This window comes from Salarias fasciatus, chromosome 16 (assembly GCF_902148845.1).
Source record: "Salarias fasciatus chromosome 16, fSalaFa1.1, whole genome shotgun sequence".
NCBI lineage: Eukaryota > Metazoa > Chordata > Actinopteri > Blenniiformes > Blenniidae > Salarias > Salarias fasciatus.
In genome coordinates this window covers 10,873,701-10,900,369 of record NC_043760.1, presented here as the reverse complement: position 1 = coordinate 10,900,369, position 26,669 = coordinate 10,873,701, and the positions used below count along the sequence as shown (strand labels likewise).

At 43.1% G+C, this 26,669-nt stretch overlaps 2 protein-coding genes across 4 annotated transcripts; one reads left to right on the top strand and one right to left on the bottom strand.

Moving 5' to 3' along the window:
• Positions 1-1,840: 1,840 nt before the first annotated feature.
• On the bottom strand, positions 1,841-21,189 carry pms1 (PMS1 homolog 1, mismatch repair system component). Of its 3 annotated transcripts, none has more exons than XM_030111679.1 (13): positions 21,061-21,189; positions 19,001-19,134; positions 18,615-18,797; positions 18,434-18,536; positions 16,019-16,182; positions 12,378-12,494; positions 8,915-9,037; positions 8,670-8,816; positions 7,671-8,407; positions 3,854-4,315; positions 3,595-3,725; positions 2,537-2,685; positions 1,841-2,455 (listed from the first exon to the last, which is right to left on the bottom strand). In XM_030111679.1, exons 2-13 carry the CDS (start codon positions 19,130-19,132, stop codon positions 2,255-2,257), a joined length of 2,649 nt encoding a protein of 882 aa, XP_029967539.1. In that variant the 5' UTR covers positions 19,133-19,134; positions 21,061-21,189; the 3' UTR covers positions 1,841-2,254. The 3 variants fall into 3 exon arrangements, with proteins under 3 accessions (XP_029967539.1, XP_029967538.1, XP_029967537.1); XM_030111678.1 differs by lacking the exon at positions 21,061-21,189 and adding an exon at positions 20,777-20,861 and having other exon boundaries at positions 19,001-19,138; XM_030111677.1 differs by lacking the exon at positions 21,061-21,189 and adding an exon at positions 20,784-20,842.
• On the top strand, positions 21,176-26,630 carry ormdl1 (ORMDL sphingolipid biosynthesis regulator 1). The gene is made up of 4 exons (XM_030111683.1): positions 21,176-21,295; positions 22,322-22,501; positions 25,242-25,393; positions 25,495-26,630. Exons 2-4 carry the CDS (start codon positions 22,328-22,330, stop codon positions 25,628-25,630), a joined length of 462 nt encoding a protein of 153 aa, XP_029967543.1. The 5' UTR covers positions 21,176-21,295; positions 22,322-22,327; the 3' UTR covers positions 25,631-26,630.
• The last annotated feature ends 39 nt before the right edge of the window (positions 26,631-26,669 follow it).

Genomic DNA, 26,669 nt, shown 5'->3' with positions numbered 1-26,669 from the left:
GCTCTGTCCATGTGTTGAAGGGTCCTGGACCCAGAGATGGTCCAGTAGCACCTCGCATGGTAACAGTGCTCACTCGTTTCAGCTAATGAGATCATCGAGTCCTCAGCTGATTTTCAGATTGACGTCATACTGTCGCTCTTTTCATGAGTAAAACTGCACATTTTTGAAACGCAGGTCTTTGCCGAGATGTTTCAGTAATTTTTTTTACTGATTTCACTTGTTTCACCTTGTTATAAAAAATGTTTCCCCAGCTCATTTTGATCACCTTCACGTATCCCCCGGGATCTATAAAAATGTCTTCTTTCCATCTCCCCAGTGTCGTATTTCTAAACAGAAACAGGTGCTGCTCGTACCAAGTACTGCGCGAGATATTCTACGTGAGCATTTCACATAACCGTTCCAAAAATAGAGCGGGAAAGGGGTTAAATATAGTTCATGTCACTTTATTTTGGATTTGATGACTCTGTTAAAGTCTCTGGTTACTTCTGGGTTATGAGGCTGGTGTACGGTTGCTCTGGCTGCTGATTACGACCCGAGAAGCAGTAGCTGTGCACATTAGGACGGTAATCGGAGGATAGAAAATGATCTAGATGACGCTGTACGTGAAATGAATAAGCAAAACATTTTGCACGTATTCCAAAAACTGCCCCGCCTCCCCCCACCTCTCTTTTTTTCCACAGCGTTCGCTGGGCTAATGGTTAACAAATACCTCATTCCTGCTGCAGAAAATGTCAAAAAGAGTGCAACAGGTGGTTTTAAAAGACAGCTGGCGAAGTGGAGCCGCTGCTGACCTTTTAAACGGCGTGGTCACATGGTCAAAAGATGATCATCGCCTAATCCTCCCCAATTACTCTGATATGCCCCTTGGGTGCCGAAGGCAGCTTTTTACAGGGCAGATTCTGCTGCTGCACGCACTTCTGGACGCGAGCAGCCGAGGAGCACGTATGCACCGGCGAGAAGTTTCAAACAAGAGTCCACGAGGGAGCCGGGGGGGGGCGGGGGGAGTTACTCCGCAGAGCGCTGGCCCACAAAAAACAAGACGTGTGCTGCGGTTTGACCTTTCACAGTCCTAACTATAATATTATCATAAGACGGGCGATCGGATTGCACATTTCCCCGAGGTGGGGTTCTCGGTCCATATGAAAAGGTGATGAGTGGGAACCCTGCGTGGCTATATGTGCTCCTAATGCCCAAATAAGGCCAAATCATGGTCAATAACTCCAGCTTTCTTAAAATAACACTACCTTATCTTTATGATCACAGAAATGTATGATTAAAAACCCCAACAACTTGAAGTTCCTCTTTTTTTTTTTTCCTTTTTCTAAGCCAAATCTGAGTTTCTTTTAAGCACAGCGGTGGCAGAATGGACGTGTGTCTGGAGGAAGTGGCACCGCTGCAAGTTAGCACAGTGTCAAGGATTGTCTAAACTTTCTGGTTGAAATTACAGTGCAAATCTCTGAAGCACGCAACGCAGCCAGGGATAATATACAACTATCTGTCAATACCAAGGGCCGAGCGGCCGGCACTAATTGAGGGAAAAGAATTATGGGTAGTAGCTGGCATGGACGGACGCCCGGCCTGAAGCCTGCCAACGCCCATTCCAGTGGTGCCACAATGAGGGATCGGGATAGTGAGATCCTCCGGCTTTTGGACAGAAATCAAGTGAGGGGGTCGGATGTCAGACTGCAGTTTAAAGGCTCCTGTTGTTAATCCAGGGAAATGCAAAGAGGAGACGCCAAAAAAATGGAAAACTGAATGTTTTTATTTGTGCACTCTGTGTTGCAGTCTTGTCTTGTGTGTGAAGAACCACACAAATAAAGTCTGATTGATGGAAACTAACATGTTAGAGATAAACACTGTTATTGAGTCAGTGCTGCCAGGTCAATGAGAATTATCATTTTTGGTTTGACATTTTAGTCCACTGTATAATCAATAGGCCAGAAAAAAGGCACAATTTATATTTCTTGACAGTTTGCCTGTAATCACTCTGCCAAACAGTATTTTTTTAATCCTGAAGGCATCACAACTCCTGAAGGTGCGGTAGAAGTGAAGTTTAACTCAGAAGTGAGTCAGAATTGGTGATCTGATGCCATGAATCGACACGGTGTCAACGAATTCTTAAAGAGGCATACAAAGAACTGGAAGTGTGCTCAGAAATCCATTAAAGCTTTATTTCATGTCGGGCCGTAGCAAAGTTGATGTCAGGGGAACATGTGCTGGTTTGTATGGGCTGGCAGTGGCTCGTAGCGTCCAGTCACAGCTCTAAAGGCTTGACCAGAGCCTGAGCCTGGCGGTCTGTGGAGGGCACGTCCAGCAGGTGATGGAGAAATGGCCGTCCGTGGATGCAGGTCCGGCTGCTCTCACCGAGCTGCTGCTCCATCCTCTGGACGGTCTCCTCCACGTCGTCTCTGGAGAGACCGGAGGGCAGCTGGCGGGCGAGTCGGACGGCTTCACCCTGTCAGGCACGGGGCAGAAGACCGATAACGCAAGAGACCAGAGCGGTTTTGTGACGTTAACGAACCGGCGCGTCTCTCACTTGGAGGTAGTTTGTGATTTTCAGAGGCCGACACTCGCGCACAGTCTTGGCCTTCCTGTGAAGAACCGCGGTCAGGATCTCCCTCAGGTCCTCCGTGCCGAGGAAAGGCACGCAGTCTGCCATAGCCGTCACTTCCAGATGTCTCTCGGCTGACGGGAGGCCCGGGCCAAGACAAGCAGAAAACAAGGATTAATATACTCCAGACGCTACTACTATCTCCAGGAAAGAATAATAAATAAATATTGTGGTTTACGGCCCAGACTGATGACCAAGTCAAACAAGCGAAAGGCCAAATGGAGTGTTAAATGACTAATAGAAGCCCCAGCAGACTGGAAGGAAGCTGTCTTCTACTCTCGTCTTGACTGATGGCTTCTCATTTCTTGGGGAAATACTGCAAATCATTCAAAATTTATAATTGTTATACATACCTCTGAGAGAAAAAAACAAACAGAAAGAATCCACGGGGATGCAGTGGGATTATTTATGCGTTGATTGTGTTGCCAGGTCAAGATGTAGACTGCAGAGTATTTTCTGTTCAATTGAAAACGAACGGCGACGCCGATCGGAGTGGGATTAAGCGGCGAGGTGTTTCTGGCGGTGCCACGGCAAGAATTCCTCGGATTTTCTGAAGGGCAACTGTTCTCGTCGCCTGCGCGCTGGGGTACAGCCCCACTGTGAGACCACACTGGCAGGCAGAGAGCCAATGTCAACCGAGGTGAGCCGTTCCGGCAACACAAACAGCCCACGCCGACCGGACGCTGTGCGCCCTTCACTGCGGTCACGTCCATGTGAAACATCTCAGAGAGAAGAAAGTACTGGAAATATTACCGCCGTACCGCTTTATACTTTATTCCCTATCTATATGTTGCCAACTGAACTATGACTGGAGAGTGGAAAAAATAGATTTACAATTCAAAATATATTTTAGATTCCTCAAAGCAGCCCTCCCTTTGCTTTGTTGGCAGCACTGTGCGCAGGTGGATGAAGCAGGGCTGAACGTGGACGACTGGCTGCGTTTGGCTGCAAACCGTATTGAATGAGTGTGGTTTTCGCTTTACCTGGAGAGAGTTTGATTTTAAACCCGTTGGCCACCAGCCGGGGGTCTGAAAACACAACGTCCCCGTTCAGCTCCGGGCTTTGCTTCTGCATGTCGCACAGAGTCCTGGTGAACTCCGCTCCGCCGAGATTTCTACCCAAGATGGGATATTCAGAAGAGACATTTGGAGAAGCGACAGTGTGGATATGTGATGAGAAAGCATTTTTCTGCGAGGAAAACTGCTGGCGTTGGCATTCTGCTGGTGAGGAGTGATACCTTACCCATCTGTTAGCTGTATAGGTCTCTGCAGACTCACTGCTGGAAGTATATTATTCTCCAGAAGTCTCTTAAACAGCAAGGCCTCCTCCACTCGAAATGGGTTTAACAACATGAGCCTCTGACCACATAAAATGACCCAGGCGCTCTGAGAGGCCAGCCGGTTTACAAGGCGGAGGCCCCGCGGCGCTGCCCCGCTCTGCCGGGACGAGAGGCGCTGGAGCTGCAGGCGCAGGGCGGCCACGCTGCAGGGGAGGGGCCGCCACGGCTTGGGCGCCGGGCTCTTCTTCTTCCTCTGGGGCTGCGTGGAGAAGAGCTGGTCCAGCAGCTGCTGGTTGGACGGCGGCGCCTTGCGCTTCTGGCCCTGGACGTGGCTCCTCGCCGGACTCCCGCCGGGTTCTCCGGCCGAGGCCAGCCTGGCCTTCTGGTCGTAGTGCTCCAGGTGCTTTTGGGCCTTTTGTTCGTACCTGGAGAGGTCAGACCCAAAGTGTTTTCTTCATATCACAGAAAAACCTCCATATGTCCTGAAAATGTGCAAAACGTGAGCAGCTTTTTTTCTTTCACAGAGCTTACTTATGCAACTTGAAAGACCATTATGTGATCTTAGACTAACTGTGTTTTCAGGGAACGATCAGCTTTATGTGGCGATGATTTTTAAAGTGGTTGCCTTTCAAACTCATCAAAAATGCTGCAATAGTGCATTCTGGGAAACACTATGCGAATAAAGCATGTATTTGAGCTGCGTGAGGATTGTTTTCGGCCTCAGCGCCGCACGTTTCACCTCTGGCTCTGGCGGAGGAGCTCTTGCGGCTTGGTTAGTAGAGAGGTCACAGGTTCAATTCCCCATCCTCCCCTGTCCACATGTCAAAGTGTCCATGAGCAAGACTCTGAGCCACAAACTGCTCCCAGCGGACGGACTGAGCGCCTTGCATGGCAGCTGCCTCCGTCGGTGTGTGAGTGTGTGTGTGATTATGTGAATGTGATTAACATTGTAAAGCGCCTTGAGGGAACGCTCAAGCAGTGGAAAAGCGCTAAAATCCATTTTCAACATTTTTTTACTTAACGTTTCTCTCTTTTTTTTTTTCCACATGCAGTTGTTTTTTTCCCCAACATCTTCACCGGACATTTTGCCTTTTTCACCTTCAGTCGTCACTAGTTCAACTTCAGACATGACATTTTGCTATTCTTCTCTTCTATACATCTACAAATCATCTTGCCACTGATTTCTGTCTTTAATGTCTCTAATCCTACATAATTCAACTTCATAAACAATATCCGACCATGATATTTAATGTTTTATCTGGTATTTGAAAATCATTCTCTATACCGGTATTTGAAATCAACATTCAAACATTATTCTTTCTTCTTCCTCATTAAAATTCGAGTTTTAGTATTGAATTTATAATTTCACAACAACTTTACTCTGGATTTTCTTTAACTTTAGATGAAAATTTACATTTCATTCATTTTAAATATGCTTTGTATTTATTTCCTAAAAGTTTGACTCCTCATTATTTCCATTATGAATTTTGATTCTGTATTTAATCCAAACATTTTAAATTTTAATTTTCAAACCTTCTGAATTTATCTTAAACTTTACCTCCAAACTAAATGCTCCAATTTGATTAAATTCTAATGTTACTAAATTCTGTTTTTGTCTATCAACTTTGAATTGAACTTTGATGTTTTTGTTGTAATTTGGACCAATTTCTTTATTCTTACCTGCAAACGTCCATCTTACTGGACATGTGAGGTTCTGATTGTGTTCATATTTCATCAAGCTATTGAAGTATGAACCCAAACCTTCACTATTAATCATCTAAAAAGCATTATAAATAAATCTGGGAAACTTGATTCGTGGTAAAGTCATGATTTTTAATTAATTGAATAAATGAAAGTTTATTTACAGGCCAAATTTCAATGAGAAAAGCCTGAATATGTTCAAATTCCTCTTCAATGTCTTTGAGCAAACAAGCAATAATGCTTGCACAAGGACGATTGTGCACAATGATCCCTGGAAGATTCTTCACGATTTTAGAAGAACTAGAAGTCAATTTATCTGTATCCCATTTTGCCAGTATGTCCCTGATGTGCTGCAGACTGAAGGCAGACATGGCTTTTCACTTTCTGCAGAGCTCATATGTAGACAAAGAGCCTAGTAGTGTGTGTGTTGACGAGAGCTTGTATGCATGCATGCATGTGCATGCAAAAGTTTGCATATATGTCTATATTCTGCATATACTTATCCATATTGTTTTACACAGTATCTTGTACATTCATGCTCAATGCACAACTCATCAAGATTTCATTCAGGGATGAAAATATAGACATTTCCTTCATTTCATTTAAAAGATACAGTTTCTAATGTGCTGAATTCATGGAGAAATTGTCACAATGACATTAAATTTTTGCAAACAAACAGGCGCTTTGTTGCCAAAAGGTAAAGTACAGTCCTAAACCTGTAACAATGAGGCTGGATTACTATTGGTCAGGTCACAATACAACATTTTCAAGTGAAAACATAACATTTTAATGGCGCTTTGGTGTCGGAACTTCTGAAAACACAACTTTTTGAAAACAGTCCAGCCTCTATTTACATACAAATGGATGAAAACGGCACTTTCTGGAATCGCTGCTTCGCCGCAGCAGAACCGTTACTTACCGACTCGTGTCCATATATATCTTCATATGTTAAGCATTAGGACTTACACTTCAGCACCCCATTATTCAAATAACCTGTTTGCTGAACCCGTGCATGTGTGATTCCTAGAAGTGCTGTGCCACTTAACAGTGGCGGTGGAAGGAGCCAAGTGCTCGCCACCTCCTATTTCATGTTTGAGACGGATTTTAAACAGATGGCTTTTTCCATACCTTACATAAGGCCCCAAATCCTGCTGATGCACATTTTCCAACCTTGCAATTACTTTAAATTGGTATGCAGTCATCTCACATAATTGGTTTCAGCACAACATAATGCTGTTGCTCCGTGATGGCGGCAGATACAGATCAGTGGGCAGCACAGTTTGCACTTTCCCCTACTCAGATGCCCCGGTGCGTCCAACTTATTTTCGCACGCTGCTGAATGCACGAGGATTCTGTTTGGTTTCTCTCGTCCTCGTCTTTCTTGCCTCTCGCTGATGTAAATCTTTGGACTTTAGAAGTGAAGCGAGGGTCAAACACAAACACTCATTACCTCCACCTGTTCGGTGCCAAGTCCGCTCACGACCGGCCAACTATGTGTCAGGCCTCTCGCCACCTGTGTGGGGCAGGTGGGCTTTTCGAACGGTGCCAAAGTGAAAATGGGGCCATTGGATGAAAGCCTTTCTATTAAGAACCGAGTGAATCAATCAGAGTGCGTTAAATTAAGATTAGTTTTTAAACATGTGACAAAACCCTTCCAGTTATGACTGTAATCTATGCAGCAATGAGATCTGTTCCTGCAGCAGGTTTCCAAATAGGAAAAGTCGAATTTCCCAGCCTGAAGATAAAGACGTACATCTGCATGTGCAGTTATTAGTTTAACCTTAAATAGAATAAGTGAGCAAGCCCTATTCAGATTTGTACGATTAACAGTAAACTATAAACCATCATTCATAAAATGTTACACGTGGACCCTTTGGGTAGAACTACATTATTCAGACCTGTTGTGCAGAAATGTTTACCACTGATCAGACCCTGGAAATAAGGAACGCAGCTCATATCAATAACATTTCCACAGCAGGCGTCTTCACGTGTGAGTGACAGGTCAGACTTTCCTCATTCTCTCTGCAGCCCAAATAACAAGAAGTGGAAACAAGTGTGTGGAAAGGTCTGGAAACTCACTTTTTACGTTCTTCCTCCCTCAGATTTTTCCACCTCTCCTGCACGGCCACGCTGATGTCCTGAAGGCTGGCTGAGGGTTTGTCCCGGAGGACCTGGGCTCTGGTCTCCTTCTGGAACAGGGCGGCGGGGGACAGGGGTGCCCGGGCCGCCCGGCTGCTGATCAGGTCGTAGGCGGTCAGGGCGGCGGGCTTCTCCGTGATGGCGCTGAGCGGCTTTTTGCTGGGGGCCGCGTCCGAGTCGGAGCCGGCGATCTTGGAGGGTTGATGAATTACGACGGGCCGCAGGGGTTCTCGGGACACGGGGTCGGTCAGAGCCGTCCCTTGACTCCACTCCTCCGCTGATATTTCTTTACGGGCGTCTGGAGCTGGCGGCTTATCGTCGGCCGCTTTCTCCGGGGATTCGCTCGTCGAACTTCTCTCCGTTGCCTGATTGCAACGCTGGGAAGCTTCCTCGTCGCAGAGGGAAAAGCTCGGCTCCGGTTCAAACGGGATCTGGTTGACGATCCAGTCGTCGGCCACAGAGGAAGAAGAACTGGTGTTGGAGATCTGGCAGACTGTGTCACTGAGTCTTGAGTCATTGTTATCACTCTTCACACTCTCCTCTCCGTTCACATGAGGACCATCAGTCTGCTCTGACGGGGCGGCGGCTGCCTCCTGATTCTTCACCGAGGGGTCCGGACTAGGCCGAAACCCATAGAGGGAAATGAGTAGAGCTTCTAATGCAGTCAGCACAACCTCCTGCAGAGCACACAGGTAAGAGATGCATTGAAACTGAGTACCTGTTAATCCCGGATGTGATTTGACCCTCATAGTCAGGACAAACGATAAAAACGACAAAAACTGCTTCTGTTGGACAGTCAGAAGACCCTGCATGTTTTAACGAGCTGAACTTCTGGATGTCAGGCCAGTCGTTTAAACACCATCCCTCCATCTGACCGCCTTCTGACGAGAAGCTCTCCATCCTCACCTCACTGTGGCTCAGTTCGAGTTTCACAGCTACCTTGTTTTGCAGGAGGACCTGAGTTTTGTCCGGCGTCAGATTCACGTCCACTGATGACGGTGAAACGGTGACCTTCAGCACCAGGGTGGGATAGCGATTCCTGGCGGTGTCATCTGCATACTGAGCTGTGTAGTGCTGACGCAACAGCTGATGGATTTGTTATAGAGAGAAAGAAAATGAGTCAGCTATAAGAAAAACACAATAACAGTTTTCTTTCTGTTCTGCTCGATTCACAAATAATCCACCTTCATGATTTCCTTGTGCTGGACAGGCCGGTTGTTGATGAATATGAAGGTTTTTTCAGGACCAGATGAGCTTGTAGAGGAGTAATCGGATCCAGGTTTTGGAAAAAAGCCTTCCAAAAAGATCTGAAGAGGCATAAAAAAGGATCATAATAATATTAGTAATAGAAGAAAAGGTAAGAAATGACAACCTTTACAGACATTAACAATGTAACCTTCACCCTCGGCCAGCAGTGGAAGAATTCATGCGAACCATATTAAGATACCGATCAGTTCTTGTTTGATCAGTCGGAAAACTGATGTCTAAATATTCAACCATCTCGCAGAGCGGCAGAGAGACAGTGCAGAGTCTCGTTTCTGGTTGTATCTGCATCGTACGTGAACTGACTTTTCACCCAGAATCATGCCGGAGGAGCTCTCGTGAGCAAAAAAAAAATTGATGACTCACCATAAAACCCCAACAACTGTACTTAAAACTCCATTAACAATGTAAGCTAGTAAGAAATTATGGAAAGCTAATAATGTTCTACAGATTGCAAGCGGGTGAATAGCTACGCTTTTTTTTTTTTCCACACGGCCTCGGGCTCATTATTAGCGGCAGCGCACGCCAATGAAGTTAATAAATGAACTGCTGTTTCAGGTCAGGGCACATATGCTTCTCTCTATTTCTGCTCATTAGGGTCACTTTATGAGAGTACGAATGGCACCTCTGGCCCCGAAGGGCCTCGGCTGTGTGTAGTCAGGCTGCCAAACACGAGTGTCACATTTTGTTCTGCAGAGGAACAGCTCTCGCTCGCTCGCTCGCTCCCCGGCGAAATTGTCAACCTGGCTCCCTTGATCACGCGGCTTTGTTCTCGGGGACGCGGAGGAGGAAAGGTCTCTTTCATTGCTACAGGGAGTAAGAGGAAAAGGTGAAAGGTCGTTCTCATAACCGGGCGCCGAGCAGCAAAATAACAACAACAAAGGGGAAAATGAGAGAGAAACGGGGTGAAAAGGGCTGCCCCATATCTGTCAGAGCACATTAGCTGGGAGCCTGACAGCAGGTAGGAGCCACATGACACCTACCGTGACCAAGCAGAAAGTTACAGCTCCACCAGTAATTCAATTACGATCAGCACAGCAAAGCTTAGCTAACAAAAAAAAATCACTCACTCCTCATCAGGAAGGAACTCAAAGGAAAAGGGCAAAGAAATAGTTGGCCAGCCACCAACTGACCACATTTGCTGGCTTTGGCCCACAATGAGGTGATTAGCTCACGGTCCAGTACAACGTGCACGCTACCATTTGCTCTGCAAGAATGCTCCATCTTCCTCCGGCAATCAAGGGAGCATTAACGGGAGAAAGAGGACCGATCGACCTGAGGTAAAACAAAGTGATCCACATCGTTCATAATCAGCAGGCCTGCGTCAGATAACGTCAGCGACCTGGACTTCCAGAGCGAGTATGTGAAGAAATGACGTGGAATGAGAAGTTTGATTTATGCTCGGAGATGAAAACTTGGGTCAGTGAGAGGGCGATCCACAGAGGGCAGTGTACGTCTTTCCCCATAATGAAACATTTACTCTCTGCTCTCCTTCAGTAGTATGGAAGCATTTTCCACTGTTAGTCTCCGTCACACGCCGGAGGAGAGGGCTGCCATGCAAGGTGCAAAAGCTCCACTGAAAGCATCTTGACAGGGGTAGACTGGGGATTTGAAACGTCGTCCTTAAAGATGATCTGCTCTGCCAACTGAGTCATAGAATGACAGTGAGATGAGAAGAACCGCTGAGGCCACAAAAATGCTCCTCGTTAAATACCCAGACGGATGCAGACATTTCGAGTGAGCTTGGAGATGTGGGGTAAAACCACTGATGACCTGTGGGGGCAGTGTTGAGCAGTGTAGCTCAAGTGCGATACGTTAAAGGAACAAAGAAGACAATGTGGCTTGAAAGACAACAGAAACTGATTCCTTAGAGAAAAAGAAATACAGTATCACCTCCTGTACATCAGAGAAAGAGGCTTTGCAAGGTTTTTGTGAATTTTCTAAATATTTTCACCAGCAAAATTTAAACAAGGTGACAAAATATCTTGTAAGACCACATTTTAAATACCACCAAGGAGACAGATATTAATTTCAGCAGATTTAAACATCTACTATCAAAGTTTGGATTAGAAATGTCATACTATGAACCATCTGCACTGCCCTCTACTGGATTTATTGATTAACCACCACACTAAAGCGAGGGACGCATTTCAACGTTTGAAACAAATGTACCGATCCACGTGTATAAAGAGAGTGTATTTGGGCTTTTACACAAATTCATCAGAGTGCACTGAAATGAGAAAGTCCTGTGAAAACGTTCTAAAGCTTTATCTGTTATCCTTTCATCAAAAATGACCGGGAGTAATTTTGTTCTTTACTTATATACTACAGTTTATTCTAGTTTTAAACACTGCTTGTTACATTTCCAGCTTACTTCTCTCCAACAACCACAAATTTTACATTCATTTTAAGAATTGATGATCAAACAAATTACATTTTTAAGAGCGTTTCAGCCTTGTGTTGGGGATTGAAGTGACAGAAATTAGAACTAAGATGCTGCATTAACATAGCGACACACTGCATCAGTGTTTAACAGAAGCATGAATGACGTGGATCAGTATTTTAGAAAACAATTTTGATATGAAACTTAATCAGAACGATTAATTCAGGGGTGTCAAACATATTTTAGGACAGGTAACACATACAGTCCAATTTCATGTTGAGTGGACAGGACCAGTAAAATAGCACCATAGTAACCTTTAAACGTTGCGGTGCAAAGTATACATGAATGAAAATATTTATTTTTGCAAAAAAAAACAAGCAATTGCAACTGAAAATGACTACAATGTCAACATAACACATATTTCATGGAAGCATCTCCAATATCTCAGTTCAGTTCTCAGTGTTGTGTTGCGGCTGCTACTCTGAAGAAATTTCTTTTAAAAAAGAAATCAATGTTTTCTTCCAGATTTTTACAAATTGCTTGGTGGATTGGCGGACCAGATTGGAGTTTCTTGCTGGACAGTTTTGGTCCATGTGCCTTATGTTTGACACCCCGGCCTTAAATCAATAGAAAGTATTGATAGGTAACTAAACAATCACGAGTGTATCTAGATTTTTTTTTATTGAATTGCATTTTTCCAAAGCAAAAAAATACAAAAATTGGACATTTTAAGTGCAAAGAATGTCACCTTTATTTTTCCAGTACCTTTCACAGGTAAAGTGCTTAACAGCATTAATTACAGAAAGAAGAATTAATAAACGTGGAGCTTCATGATCACTGTTTCGTCTTTCCATACACCTCAACAGAAAGTGAGATTTAGAAGATTTCACAGTTTCTAACTCACTTCAGCGAAATGTGCTCGAGACCTCCTATTGAAGAATGGAGAATCAAGGAGAATCACTCTGCCACCTTTCATTCCTGCCCGTCTCCCCTCGACTCACCTCGGGCTCCTCGTGGCGATGGTGGCATGGGAGCAAGTTGGCAACGGCGGCGGGTCCCAGAGCGGCGAGGAGGGCGCTCCTGTCGTCGGCCACCTTGGCCTTCTGCCAAACCACCACCTGCAACAATATGACACCGCTCAGCGTCCTCGGGCCAACATCAGGTGGGTCGCACTGTATATAAACACCCATCAAGATAGTAACTGGGCCACCGGTCGCTGCCAACGTATCCGGAGAGCGTACGTTTTATTAGTCATGAGATTCAGCTGGAGGGAGACGGCAGCTGCAGTTTGGCTACGTCAGTCAAAGTCAAGACCCGGAGGACGAGAATATGAAGAAACACGGAGGTGCAGCTGGAAGAACAAGGCTTAAAGATGAAAAAAAATCTTTTTTTTCTACAAAGGAGCCATTTAAAGCAGTGGGTTCAGCGTCAGCCTGTCAACAGAAACTTGGACCCCAGTGATGAAATTTAGTCACATATAAGTAGTTTAATTATTTATTTCAATACATTTGAAAGATATTATTTGAGAGTCAATTACAAAAAATAAATTAATGAAAAAATAATGCTTTATATTTGACAGAAAAGATGATCCCGCGGAATATCTTTGGTTTGAGGGTATGTTAACCGTCGGATTGTGGCTACCAGTAAATCTACCTCCTGGGTGTTGATTTCTAAAAGCATACAGTCGACTGTTGCAGAACATGTATCTGGTATTAAATATACAATTTGGCACATGTAAACGGATAACTCCTGTAAACAGTTTCTCGAAGAAGCTGTGAAACACGACACAAGCCAAATGGCAGAGTTGGAGATAAAGGATAGGGGGGCAACTGAGTGCTGATCGTACGGAACGGGTTTTGCTGCCCTCCCCTGACGACCGCGAAGATGATTTCTATGAAAGTTAGAAGGCGGGGCAGTGCTCCTCTCCCTGACCTGCAGGCACGTCTTCTGTGTACAATCTGAAACTGGATCCGGGCTCAAGTTGGCAGCTGCGTCGGGCAGCTTGCTCGGGCATCGTAATCGGCCAAATCACGGATCGCAGCCGGCCTTATTTGTGTTGGAGAGCGTAGGAAATGATAAAAGATCAATAATTCTATGGCTGATTTACTCAGCGATATACCATTTAACAACACAAAATACGTATTCATCCTTTTTGTGTCCCCCAAAATCTAGGACAGGCCAGAGAACTAGTTCCCAATTTGAAGATATCAGAAAATCACCCTCGTCAAAAGAGCAGACTTCTGATTTTGTCTTTTCTATGTCAGTTAGAGCGGATTTCTTCACCAGCGTTTGGCTTCACTGTAATGTGACCAATCCAGGACTGGAGAGGAGTCCGCAGCCTTTCTTAGGGAGAGTCTGGATGCCCAAGAAGAGAAGATAACTTTGTAAAAGAGAAGTGAAAATAAACTCACAAAAAACAAGCTAAAATACTATACTGACTACAGAAAAAATTATTATGAGTATGACAATATAATAACTGAATGACAAAAAAAGAAGTGAAAACACTGAAAACACATTTGTTTGGGTTGATGTCTGAAAAAAACTCATTTGGTCACCAAAAACCTCCATAATCTCATAAAAGCAGTGATTTAAGTCAAAGTTTGGAACAGTTGGTACCACATTGCCAACAATTGTAGATCTTTATCTATCTTTAAAAGTCGCGCAAGAGAGCATCTAATTCAAAAGTGTAGCCAAGAGAGCTCTGTACTTTAGCTTTTCCGTAGACTGCCAACTTCTTTTTAGTTTATTTCCAGTGTTGCCTATAATGATCAACAAAAATGTCAATTTTTATGAGCATGTCCATATAAGGTCAACAGCATTTTTCTTTTCTTTTGTCTTTTTTTTTCTTCTTTCTTTCTTTTGTTTTGCATGAGAGTTTATGATGCTTTTTGTTGTTTTGGATTTTATTTTATTTATTTATGTATTTTATTTATTTGTTGTTGTTTTTTTTTTTTTTTTTGACGATATCTGCATAATTTTATTAGGTGGGGGCTCTTCATAAGCCTTTGGCTTGCCCGCTCCTTCCTGCACTGTTTCTTTTTCTGCACTGGTTTATGTGATATATTTCAATGTATGTGCTAAATAAACTAACTAAACTAATTTAGTAAATAGTAAAATACATCAGCCCTGTACATCAGGACTGTCCACTTATTACTGGTTCAGTTCCACAGACTGCCCAACTTCACTGTCCTCTACTCTTAAGAAATGTGTTTTAAAAAATAATCAATAATTTCTTTGACATTTGTGCCATTTGCTTGGTGGTTCAGCGGGCATGATTGGAGTCTCTTGGGGGCCGATTTTGGCCCGCAGGCCTTATGTTCAACACCCCGGCTGTAGAGTCTCTCAGGAAAAGAATCCGCTCTAAAATTAAAACAATCTGAGGCTGATCACTCAGTAATCAACTACTGATAATTGCAGTTCTCCTTTGTGTGGGATTATAAATTAATCCATTCATTCATTCATTCGTCTTCTATAATGGTTTACACCCCTCAGTCCCAGATGACTTTGGAACCCAATTTTTATTCATAAAGCACTTTAAAACAACTACAAGGAGTCAAAAAGCCGTGCGCAGACACATGAAAAACCTTAAATACATTAAAAAATGTTTTTTTAAACGTAAGATTACATAAAGTAAGAAGAAAAGTCAAGAAGAAGAAGAGCTGAGATTTAAAAACTTGATTTAAAAAGAGATGAAGGAGAGAAGGACAGTCTCTCGTCAGGTCACCTGAGCACCGGTCTCAGTTTATCACTCTTCCCAGGTGGAGGTAACGCAGATCATTGAACTGTGGAGTAAACTGACTTTGGGTTGACGTCAGCTTCTTATTTCCTGGCGGCTTCAAGAGTCATGTGACCGGCGTTTGACTCTCTCAATATGAATAAATGCAATGCAAATTAAAAGACATGATGACACTGAAACATGAACGATACTGTACAAATGTGTGTGTGAGGAAGTGAAGAGAGACGTAGCTCATCATCCACAGCTTCCTTCAGCTGATGAAGCTGCAGATATAATAAGCTCAGCTTCTAGCATGTTCTTGATTTCATAGTTATGAACTTAACTTATTCTCGAGGCAGTAAATTCTCCTCGCCACCTCCACCTGTTTTCTCCTGGCAGATCACTTCGGGTCGGTCAGTAGTTTTGACTCGATCTCTCAATAATAACTCCCGTTACGACCTCCCGGCCAGCCGGCCACATCAGCATCAACAGTGTTTAACCAAAACAGGAAGACAGAACCAAGAGAATGAGATCTTATTAAATTCATGACTGCTCTGAATCAGTCTGACATCTGACACATCAGTGCTGTCAACACTATGCTTTGAATGCATGGACAGTAAAACAAAGCAAAAAAAAAGCTGAGCGGCTCCTTGAGCTGCTGTGAACTGAAGGCTGACGAGGACACCTGGTGGTCCGAGGAGGTCCACACTCCGACACGCACCGAAACATGAGCGACTGCTCTGTGACTAAAAGATCAGTGTGGTGCAGGAATGGGCAGACATTCCATGTTTTCCTCGGGTTTCTCACAATTTAATACTTGTTAGGGTGATTCAGTGGTTCCCAAACTTTTTCTACCGGGGACGTTTATCAGCTCCGGTCCCTCGTTTCTAACGGTGACGATGCGTTTCACAGTTACGACTCTCCCACCTTGTTGTGAAGCAGCAGGAGTCTGAGGTGCGGCTTCACGATGGCGTAGGCCACCAGCAGCTCCTGCACCTTCCTCAGTTCCTCCTTGCGCTTCTTCACCGAGGAGTAGTACTGCCGCCGCACCGGCAGGTTCTTGAAGAGCTTCGCCACGCTCACAGTCGTACCTGGAAAAGACGCGGAGCAGAGGAGGGAATCCATCGGTCTCAGTCAGAATGTAGGCCTAGAAACAGCAGTCAGCACAAACAAGATGATTACAACTAATTATCCTGAAAAACTGTAAAAGTTTGTCATTAGTAATAACATTCTTAAAAACTATTATTAGTAGTTCTGTCTCAGAAAGGTTGATGACCTCTGCTTTCATTTAAAACACATGTCAGGTGTCCACTATTCTTTCCTTTCTCTTTTTCTTTACATAACAAATAAAACAAAAAAAAAAACAATACAACCAATAAAATGAAAATGAAAACCTAACATGCTCTAAAGGGAGCCTATTAAATCCTCTCCCTGTCAGTCTGTTTGCATTCTGTGATATTTTTCTCTTTTAACCAATAATAACCTCAAAACACAACAAAGGAAGCAACCAGCAAATCAACAAGTTGCTCCAGTTCAGCAGTTTGTCTCGCTCCCTGCCAGCGACTCATTTGATGGTTTGTGCTGTTTGGAAATGAGCCATATCAGTGAATTTTAATGTTTTTAACTGTGAGAATTGTGGATTTGTGTGATCACTGTAACCGTTCTTGTGAATGATCCTCATGGTCCTGTTTTGCAACACAGACAGAGCATGTAGCTTATATTTGTAAGTGTTACCCCAATCGTCTGCAGTGATTTAAATATGGTGATATGAGTGAAGACAACAGAATGTTAACTGTTTTTCCTTACTGAGCACTGAAACCAGTTGTGACAGATTGTTTTATACATGTTTAATATGAGATTTCCAGTTTATTTCATCATCCTATAATACACCGAGAAATTTGATTTCTTGGGTTTTCAGAGTCCCATCCGTCTGTTTTACTGCATGAATTTAACTTTGTTTAGATTGACAGTGATCACTTATTCCTGTCAAACCAATTCTTAAATATACACATTTCTGCAGTTGTTGTTTCTGAATATTTTCACTGAAAAGAAACTAAACATAAACAGGCTCTGTTTGAGAGTTTATATAATGTATTCTGTAGGTTTGACTGTTTTTATGATCTTGACTTTATTGTTTTGTGTTTGTAATGTTTCCTTCTTTTTGTCCGCACTGTATTTACTCTCAGTGCATCATATGAAACAAACTAAGCTGAACTGCAGCTGCTGTCACTTCTTCTCTTCACAGGACTTTCTTTGCAGTCTTTTGCACTCGTTCGTGAATTTCATCTCATGCGCAGCACTTTATAAATGAGATGTTGGCAAAATAGCTGACAAGTGTTTGTGTTTCTCACGTCTGCTGACTATGTTTCCCGTCAAGGCAGCTTTTATTCAAACATGTTTTCTCTTTGTTTCTAAGTGAACAATCATCTCTTCTGTACTCACCTGAACACACACAGTTATCACATGTGTGTTTAGTATTTATCTTTTGTACCAATGTTTACTGACACGAAATACTGTTACAAGTTCTGTTTAGTTCCATTTCAAATGGAGCCACGGGACCATGCATTTGTGGGATGGACAGCAGAGCAGACTATTTCAGCTCCAGTCATGAGAGATGTGGAGGATCGTCTCAACTGAATTAGAGTCACTGCACTTTTTGTTTTTCTCAGTGATCGTGAACCATGTAGCCTGTCTATGATCGATCTGGTAAGCAATAATCTGAACACTTCTAGTAGAGCAGGACAGACTTGAATCGCCATAACAAATTAGTTTAACTAACAGTGACTGCAGCTGAATTAATGGAGTTGGGCTCAACTCCAAATCCAAATGTGGATGAGGAGTGGGCGGGGCTGGTTTACAAGGCTAGAAGGAAATGGCAGATTTAATAAATGACAACAAAGCATACTAATTCCAGCTTCCTTATAAAGGCTGCCGGAGCATTTTGAAACTCATTTCAGGATTTTATTCATCTCTTTCAAAGCTTTATTTTGGAAATGCCATGAATTTCAGAGATGCGAATTCTTCAGATCTTCAGGTGGGAGCAAGACCCTTCAGGTTTGTTCCACACTCCACCAAAGACTAAATATGATCGAACTTTCAGGCTACAGTTATCACTAATCCATGTTACCTTTTATTTCATGTTATCTTCTGACTTTATCTGCTGTTTATCCATGTCATTTTGTATTATTTTCTTTATTTTTTTATCCTTGTTTTACTGTACTTCAACATTCTGGTTTATCTGATCGTTGTAACTCAGGTTTCACTGCTGTTTCTTTGTAAAAGCACTAAATAAACTTTCTTTTAGCAATGTCGAGATTATCATTATAAGATAAGAAGACTTGCCTTGTCCTAAGTGAGAGGGTTTCTGAGAAACGATGTTTCCCGTCAGGTCGAGGGTGTACTGAGTGCTGACATCCTCCTGCTCTGTCTTAGTGGTGACAGCCACCTGAGAGGAAGCAAAACAAAGCTGCACCTCCTCATTCTGCTCCGTGTATGAAAGCTGTGAGTGTTGAATGTTTCCCACCTCAGCCACGGCGCAGATGGAGCCCAGCGCCTCCCCCCTGAAGCCGTACGTCTCCAGGCTCTCCAGGTCTTCGTGGCTACAGATCTTGGACGTGAAGTGTCGCACGGCCATCACAGCGGCGTCTGCAGCTTTGATCCCGACGCCGTTGTCACGCACTTCAATCCTGTCCAAGCCGTAGTTCTCCTGATGCACCGTCGATACGACATGAAGACAAGTGAGCCACATTCATCTGCTTCATGGTTGTAGCACATTAATTGCAATAGCCAGTGCTATGCGAGTAATTTATTACAGTCAGTGGTTGCACAACACTGGCCAACTTTAACAAAACATTATAATCACTGGACACACACACACTTTCACCAACCAACAAAAGCAGGAATCTGTACCAGTTTAACGTCAATGCTTGAAGCTCCAGCATCCAGGGAATTCTCCATCAGTTCCTTCACCACATTCAGCACAGACGTGATGACCTGGGAGCTGGACAGCAGCCGCACAGTGTCCGGAGGGAGCTGCTTCATGTCTGCAGAGGAACACACTGCTGTCAATGAGACGCGTTCAGAAAACCAGAGCAGCACTGGGTGGACTGAACAGGAGAAACAGGACTAGTCTGAAGAAACTGTTTTCTTTGTAGAATCATGATCCCAAATCCTCTAGAGTCTAAAGACTCCCTAAAAAAAACTCTAATTATTAATTATAACATAAAATATATTGTCAATAGCACCGTGACTTTGTGAAATGTCGAAAGTTGAGCCCAACCTCTGATCCAGATACAATAAAAAGCGTAACTTACGAAGAAGACTTTCACTGGAAATATTAGCAAGTGTGATAATATAGATTACAAGTTTTTCAATAATGGAATCTTTTTTTATCACATCTCTATTTGTATCTATTACTCTTAGAATAATTTCTATTTTTAAAATGTATTCAAAAGTTTTGTCCATTTATGTTGTATCATTATTTCTTCTTAATAACTAAAAGGAACAAATCACAATGGAAGGAAGAAATCTCCAAGGTGGAAAATAATATTCATAAAATAATAACAATAATAAGGTCTTAAGTGCCATTTATGATACTCAAAAACACTTAATATACAACGGCAAAGGCCCCGTCTGCCCCTGCATAGGACAGGAGGATGCACACAGTACAATTTCACTTTTGCACATCAAAATTTCACTGCGATCGTCTCCATAGTCTTTGAACACATCTAAATATCAATGTCAAGTAAAACACAAGCACATTTCAGTGAATTTCTTGTAAATACATTTTGCAAAAAAGTGCAAATTCTTTGATCAGAGGATTAAATAAATACTTGTGAGATATCTGTGAGAATGGTCATGAGAAGGAAGAAAATAGGAACAGCATCAATTTTTTCTCAAGAATAAATGGTCCTCTTTGCTTGACTACAGTAAACAGCAACATGTATATGTCTGCATGACCCAGTGAGCCTTCATTACAAAAACTCAATTTAGGCCAATTTGAATAGGACTGCCATTAGAAACGTTTAATGTTGTCTTTTTACTGTGGTGATGATTGACTGGCCATATATAATTTTCTAGAACATGCTTATGTTTGAAAATGGTCTGTTGGAAAAACACATAACCCGAAGTTTAAGTAATTGAATAAACAAAATTGTGTCCGACTGGCAGTGTCTCACTGACACACGTGTAACTGGGCTTATAATCATGTGCCTCATACAAATTGATAGACTGACAAAATAATCAATAGCCTCAATTGCCTTGGGAGGAAAAATACTATTTGAAAAGCGTCATGAGAGATTGTCAAAAACAGGACACTGACAGGACAATCTGAGCCATGCAGACTACACCGGACAAGAGAAAACAAAAGCTGACAGAAGTATTGACACCGTTTAAAAGGAAATAAAAAAAATCTTTTAGTTGGTATGATATTCACTGGGAGAAACGCATTGCTACAACGATCACACCAATTAGTTGAACTTAGTAATGGTTGAATAAAGCAGGTGAAACCACCTACAATGTGTTCTGCAGACTTGAGTAGCCGCAGCTAACTGGGCCACGAGACGCTTAAAGTCATTTATTTAGCAAGTCAGCCACAAATATTATGCAAGCCAACGACCCCACATTTTAAGCCATTGATGAACTATATGCTAAAGTTTAAAAACAGTTTTTAAAAATGCAGATAAACACTGACTTGTGTCGTCTTGAGCAGCAGAAGTCTCAGATCAAAACAACCCAGCAGCGGCTCCACGCCGGAAGTGACCTATTCCCGCCCCCTGAGCTGCACGCTGATTGGTTAAAATTGACAACGAGGGCGGGTTAACTTTCAGTAGTTTGAGAATTATTTTCCTGGGTATAATCTAACAGGCATTTTTAACTTGTCAAGAAACACAGTTCTTAAAAGTTTATCCCTGCTTGTTTGACTATAAACACATGTATGTGAATATTCATCAAAACTTAGGCATTCTGACCTTTAAAACGGTTGAATTAGCTTTGAATGGAACATAGCCTGAAAAGTCAAGCGTCGGGGCATCAAACGCTTTGTCCTCGGCGCCTGAATCTGGGTCTCCTTCCTCGTTCCTCCTCCGCTCAGTTACGTCGAGCTGGCTCACGGCTGCTGGGAGCGGAGCGCAACAACAGGAGGATAAACCTTTTTCTCTCCGCAGCGGTCTGCCTCTTTCATACCGCCACTGCTCGCTGCTCCGTGTAAGTCCACCACGCCGACTGTTACAAGCTACGAGTGGCTTCTTTGTGAGGCCGGAGAGCCTGTTTGTTTAGCGGCGGTGAATCGGGTCAGGCTATGTGCTGGAGGCGAAACACGTCGAGAGGGGCGTCTGATGTTTACACCGCCTCATATCGTGATTAGACGGGTCTTTAAACGCAGATATTATCACTTCACACGAGGCTTTTTAGGAAGCGTAAACAGTCTGTTGGTCGTAGGCTTCTGTGGGGGTCGTTATGTTTGCTGGGGTCGACAATATATATCAGTCAATAGACGAAGCTGGCGTCAAATGCTTCATGCTGTTCATGCCTGCAAGCTGTTGCGGGTTTTTTTCTGCATCCCTATGCAAATAAATTTGTTATCGAAGCTGTCATTTCCCCCGATTAGAGTGTTAGTTCAGGTGTACATGTAAGCTAAGAGCTTCTCATGACATTGAAGAGCTGTGGAGACATTATGTTGAAGATCTGCTACATTTAGACTCAGAATATGACTTAAATCTGCAGGTTATCTGCTTTCATAAGTGCAGACGTGAAAATTTCTAGTTTGATTGCTAAAATATGAATAAACTATCATTATAATTTCCTTTTTTATTTTGCAAGAATCCCTCCTATCATGACCTTAATTTGAGCTCCATTTCTGGTACTTTAATCCCATCTGGCAGCTGAAAGTGTGCCTGAGGGCAGAGTGCAGCAGGATTGCATAATGTGGCTTTTTTGTTATCACATTTGGACTTGTATTCAGGTCAAAGTGCTACACTGTGGACATCAGGCCCTTCAAGTGAACCTACAAAAACTAAAAAGTTGAAATCAGACACTGATTGCAGTCTCTTTGTTTCAGCAACATTTTGGGAGCTTGTGTAACAGTGACTGTCTCCATGATAATTGATCTGACCTCTGTGATACTTGCAAGCTCATGTGCAATGAAATCTTTAGCCTCTAGATAAATCTAACTCCTGCTAAGCTTTTAAATAAATGTGGATTTGTGTGTAATGGCTTTCTTTGCTTTCACAGATCAGAATGAATGTGGGTGTGGCACACAGTGAGGTGAACCCCAACACTCGGGTGATGAACAGTCGGGGGATCTGGCTGACCTACGCTCTCGGTGTTGGGATCCTTCACATCGTGCTCCTGAGTATTCCCTTCTTCAGCGTGCCAGTGGTGTGGACCTTAACAAATGTCATTCACAACTTTGTAAGTGAATCTCTGTCAGTGCGCCGCAGACGGAGCCAGTCCATCAGTCGACTTCAGTACAGTTATTGTGAATAGCAGAGTTAGCTGCTGGCAGTTCAGGCTATCTCAAGACTGCATGCATGTTTAGTGGAACAGGCCACTCGCTGTCTGCTACCTTGCATGTGCGGGCTTGTTAAGATATGCTCTGATTTGATTGATGAATGACCTATTGGGATGACTTCCTCCACACCAAACAAGGTCTGCAGACAAAAAAAAAAAAATACTCAAGCTTTCGTGTTTTTTCACTTGAGGTCAGCCACGTAAGCGAGCCGTTGGGTGTGAGATCATTGAATAGAGCGAGACAGAAGCCGTGTACAGGGGTTGCGTATCGCAGCCAATACGGAAGGCTATTAACAGTAACAGCTAAGGTCAACTATAGTCTATTGTTTTCTTTCACAATACAGCAGCAGTGTGCTGATTAGCTCTTGGCTTCATGTCAGCGTTTTAGCTTCATTGCTTTTCCCTCTGTAAGGCTCCAGCTCAAGCTGAATTCCTGGGTTTTGACATAAAGGCATGTAATTCGAAATCAGTGGCAGCCCCGAGACGTCTAACTGGGTTTGTAAAAGGAGGACGACGTCTGATTCTGAGTTCTCTTTTGTTGGCTATTGATTTTGTGCTTATCAGTGTTGTAAGCATCTAAAGTACCAGACAGGAGTTGTTGGGCTTCTGTGAAGAAAAACAGACTCTCCTAGTAACTGAGAAAGAGTCAAAGCACAAGCTCCAACAGGAAAAAAACATGCAGAGAGGCCTCATTTGCTGTGCTCGTTTATATGCTCGAACCAACTGATTATTAAACAGTATCGTCATTACACACAGTACTCCAGTCAGTACATAAATAACACAACATGAAGACATAGAAAATCTACAAAGTGCAATAATAATTGGCTGTTATATACAATGACAGGATATTATGTGCGCAGATGTGAAGGGGCTGCATGTTGACAATGACCAGGTGATAGTGTGTGTGTTATGGTACACAGCTGATCATATGTTCACACGCTGGAAGCAATTGTGGTGTTTTTTGGAAACTTTTAAATCCTTTTACGTGATATTTTTTTCAGTCACAACAGAAAGATCAGCCCCTTACTGTGTTCTATTTGAAATATCAATATAACACATCTGATGATTCCATGTTTCTGTGCAGCTTAAATGAAACCAGATGATTTTATGTTAAAGATGAATTGAAAAGCTGATCCTCCTTAAGGCAGAGGTGTGAGACGTTTTAGTTCAGGGGCCCCGCAGCACAATTTCATCTTGAGCTATCCGAACCGGTATAATAGTGTCATAATAACCTTTAGATTTTAAACTTTAAAGTTTTTCTGTTTTGGAGCAGAGTATATGTGTTGAAAATGTCTGTATTTTCACAAACCGATACAAATACTACACAAAAATGACAACAATCTCAACATGAAGCCAATTTGAATGAAATCTGGTGTAAATCACAGTGAAATCCCCCTCCCAAAAAATTCCTTCTATATCTGTTACATCATGCATATTTTTACACACTCACCCTGACAACATGGTCTAAAGGCTAATGCTAGTTTTCCAGCCTTCATGGCAGCATCACCAATATCTCAGCTCGGCTCTCAGTGTCGTGTCTGCCACTCTGAAGAAATTTGTTAAAACAAAAAGTCAATATTTTCTTTCAAATCAGATGGAGCTTCCACAACTCTCAGTTTCTTGAATCAGGTACAGAAGTCATCTAGTCATCCTTGTATTAGCACACTTGGTTAGCATCTAACAAATTAGAAAACATTAAATGTGTGAAGATAAATCTGGCTTTCAGTGAGAAATCCATTCAGGGTCTGTCAGGTCTACCTGTCATTTTTCTGACAGCCGATATTAATACTGCCCTCCTCGTTCATAATCATATTGGTGTGGTGCAATAAGAACTTCTTTAATCAACCACTCCTCATTTTATGCAGCTTTTATTTTCCTTTTCGAGCGTGCGCAGTCATACCAATGTAATCTGATATCGGTGTTCAGAGTCGTAAATTCACTGTGCATATACTGTGCACTTTGGCAGGTTTACACACCACACGGTACTCCCGTGGCTCTTATTTAACAGGAGACTTGTCGTGTCTATTGCATTGAGAGATTATTTTATGTGAAATGAGGTAATGCATGTATGAGAAGCTTTAAACTCCAGGGAACGATCAGCAGGTGACCGCAAACGTTTGGGTCTCAAATGACACATTTCGGACACTGCAGCAGCGGACACGACGATGAAGCTGGTGCCAAATTACAAGCAGCTAATGTAGCATGTCAGTAAACTAGAAAGACGGGCTTGTTAAGACGGAGGATAATCTAAGAAGACCACTAAGAGCTATTGATACAGGAGCATCACCAGATATTAGATTTAAAGGGAAAAAGTTATTTTTCTTAATAATGTAATTTGAACTGTAAAAATTTAGAATTTCAGGTCGATTACATATAAGCAGGATTTTTATTTATTTATTTATTTATTTATTTTTATTGTATATTCTTTTTAGTAATGCTTGGCAACCCATGAAAAAAAATTATCTCTGCATATTAAAATGTGATGTTTTTCCTGTTTTTAAACCTTTAAGGCAGAAATGATCACAATTGGAGTAGAAAGAAATACTTCAGACTCTTCAGTGTATGAGTGTCTTCACAGTGAAAGGGTTATCTCACATGCTGTTTTCGCACAGCGTCCTCATTGCGTCTGTGTCCCCCTCAGGGAATGTACGTCTTCATGCACGCCGTCAAAGGAACCCCGTTTGAGACCCCGGACCAGGGAAAGGCCCGCCTCCTCACCCACTGGGAGCAGCTGGACTACGGCGTACAGTTCACCTCGTCCAGAAAGTTCTTCACCATCTCTCCCATCATCCTGTACGTACGGATAGCGGGCAGTAACGGGGTTCCCGGCGGGCTCCGTCCCATCATCCTGCTAGCTGCTTTCCTCACGGGGCTTTCTTCTTGTTTTCTGACAGATACTTCCTGGCGAGTTTCTACACAAAGTACGACACGACGCACTTCGTCATCAACACGGCGTCCCTGCTGAGCGTGCTGATCCCCAAGCTGCCGCAGCTACACGGAGTTCGGATCTTCGGCATCAACAAGTATTAAAGGCGCTGCGCCTCCGAGAGACGGAGGCCAGCTCCCGTGTCGTGTTTCCCACGGGACTCACCGAGACTTTGGTGGGTGGGCTCATGAACTCGGTCCAGCTGAGGAACGCTTCGAAACAAATTAAGTTTAATTGGATCAAAATGTTATCGAACGGGCAATGAAGTTTTAGGTTCCTCGGGAAAGCGTGGTGGAGTGATCTGGACTGCGACAGGCTGCCACAGTCTCTGTAACCGACGGGAAACACCGAGTCCATCCCGCTGACGTGTGTACAAGTCATCCAGTGTGTGTAAAGGCCGCCGTCGCTTCAATGAAATGTTTAAAACTAGACAAACGGGAGCTGTGTGTAGATGACAGGATGCCATACGCATTACTAACTTATGTGACTATTTAATGATGTATTAGTGAACCTGCGCAGACCTGGGCTGGCCCGGGGATCAGCAGCGGGGCTTTTGGTTGGATTTCTTTCTCTTTATTTCAGCCTCAATTCACACAGTGACACAAATTGGGAGTGTTTCTAGCCACACAGATGTATTTTTCCAAGATGTTTACTTTGTGAGGGTTGGAGCCCGGGACTGGCTCCACGTTTCTCGGTACAGTCTCATTTTGTAACGGGGGTCAAAACAAGAGTCATGCTGAGTGGGAAAAGCAGAATTCTTTGATTTGCATGATTTCCTGTGTGTGTGTGTGCGCGTGTGTGTGTGCGTGTGTGAATCATGGCTCATTCGTAACTCAATCAGAGCCGAGCAGGCCTTTTTCAGTGTACAGTTTTCGTTGTGAGCATCACGTCCTGCCTGTTGAAGACTAATAGTCCTTTATGTAGGAAAGAGGAGCGTTGTCGTCAGGTTCAGTGTTTACCGAGGGACGCTTACACTCGTGTAGCTGCTCTTTAGATCACGACTTTTTGCTATAATCAAGGCAGCTAGTCCTGCTTTGTTTGGCCATAGCTCATTGTACTTGATATTTCTTGTTCTTAATCTTATTAAAATGTTTGTGCTCTCCACCTGATGATTTCAGGCCTTTCACTGACATTTACATGTTC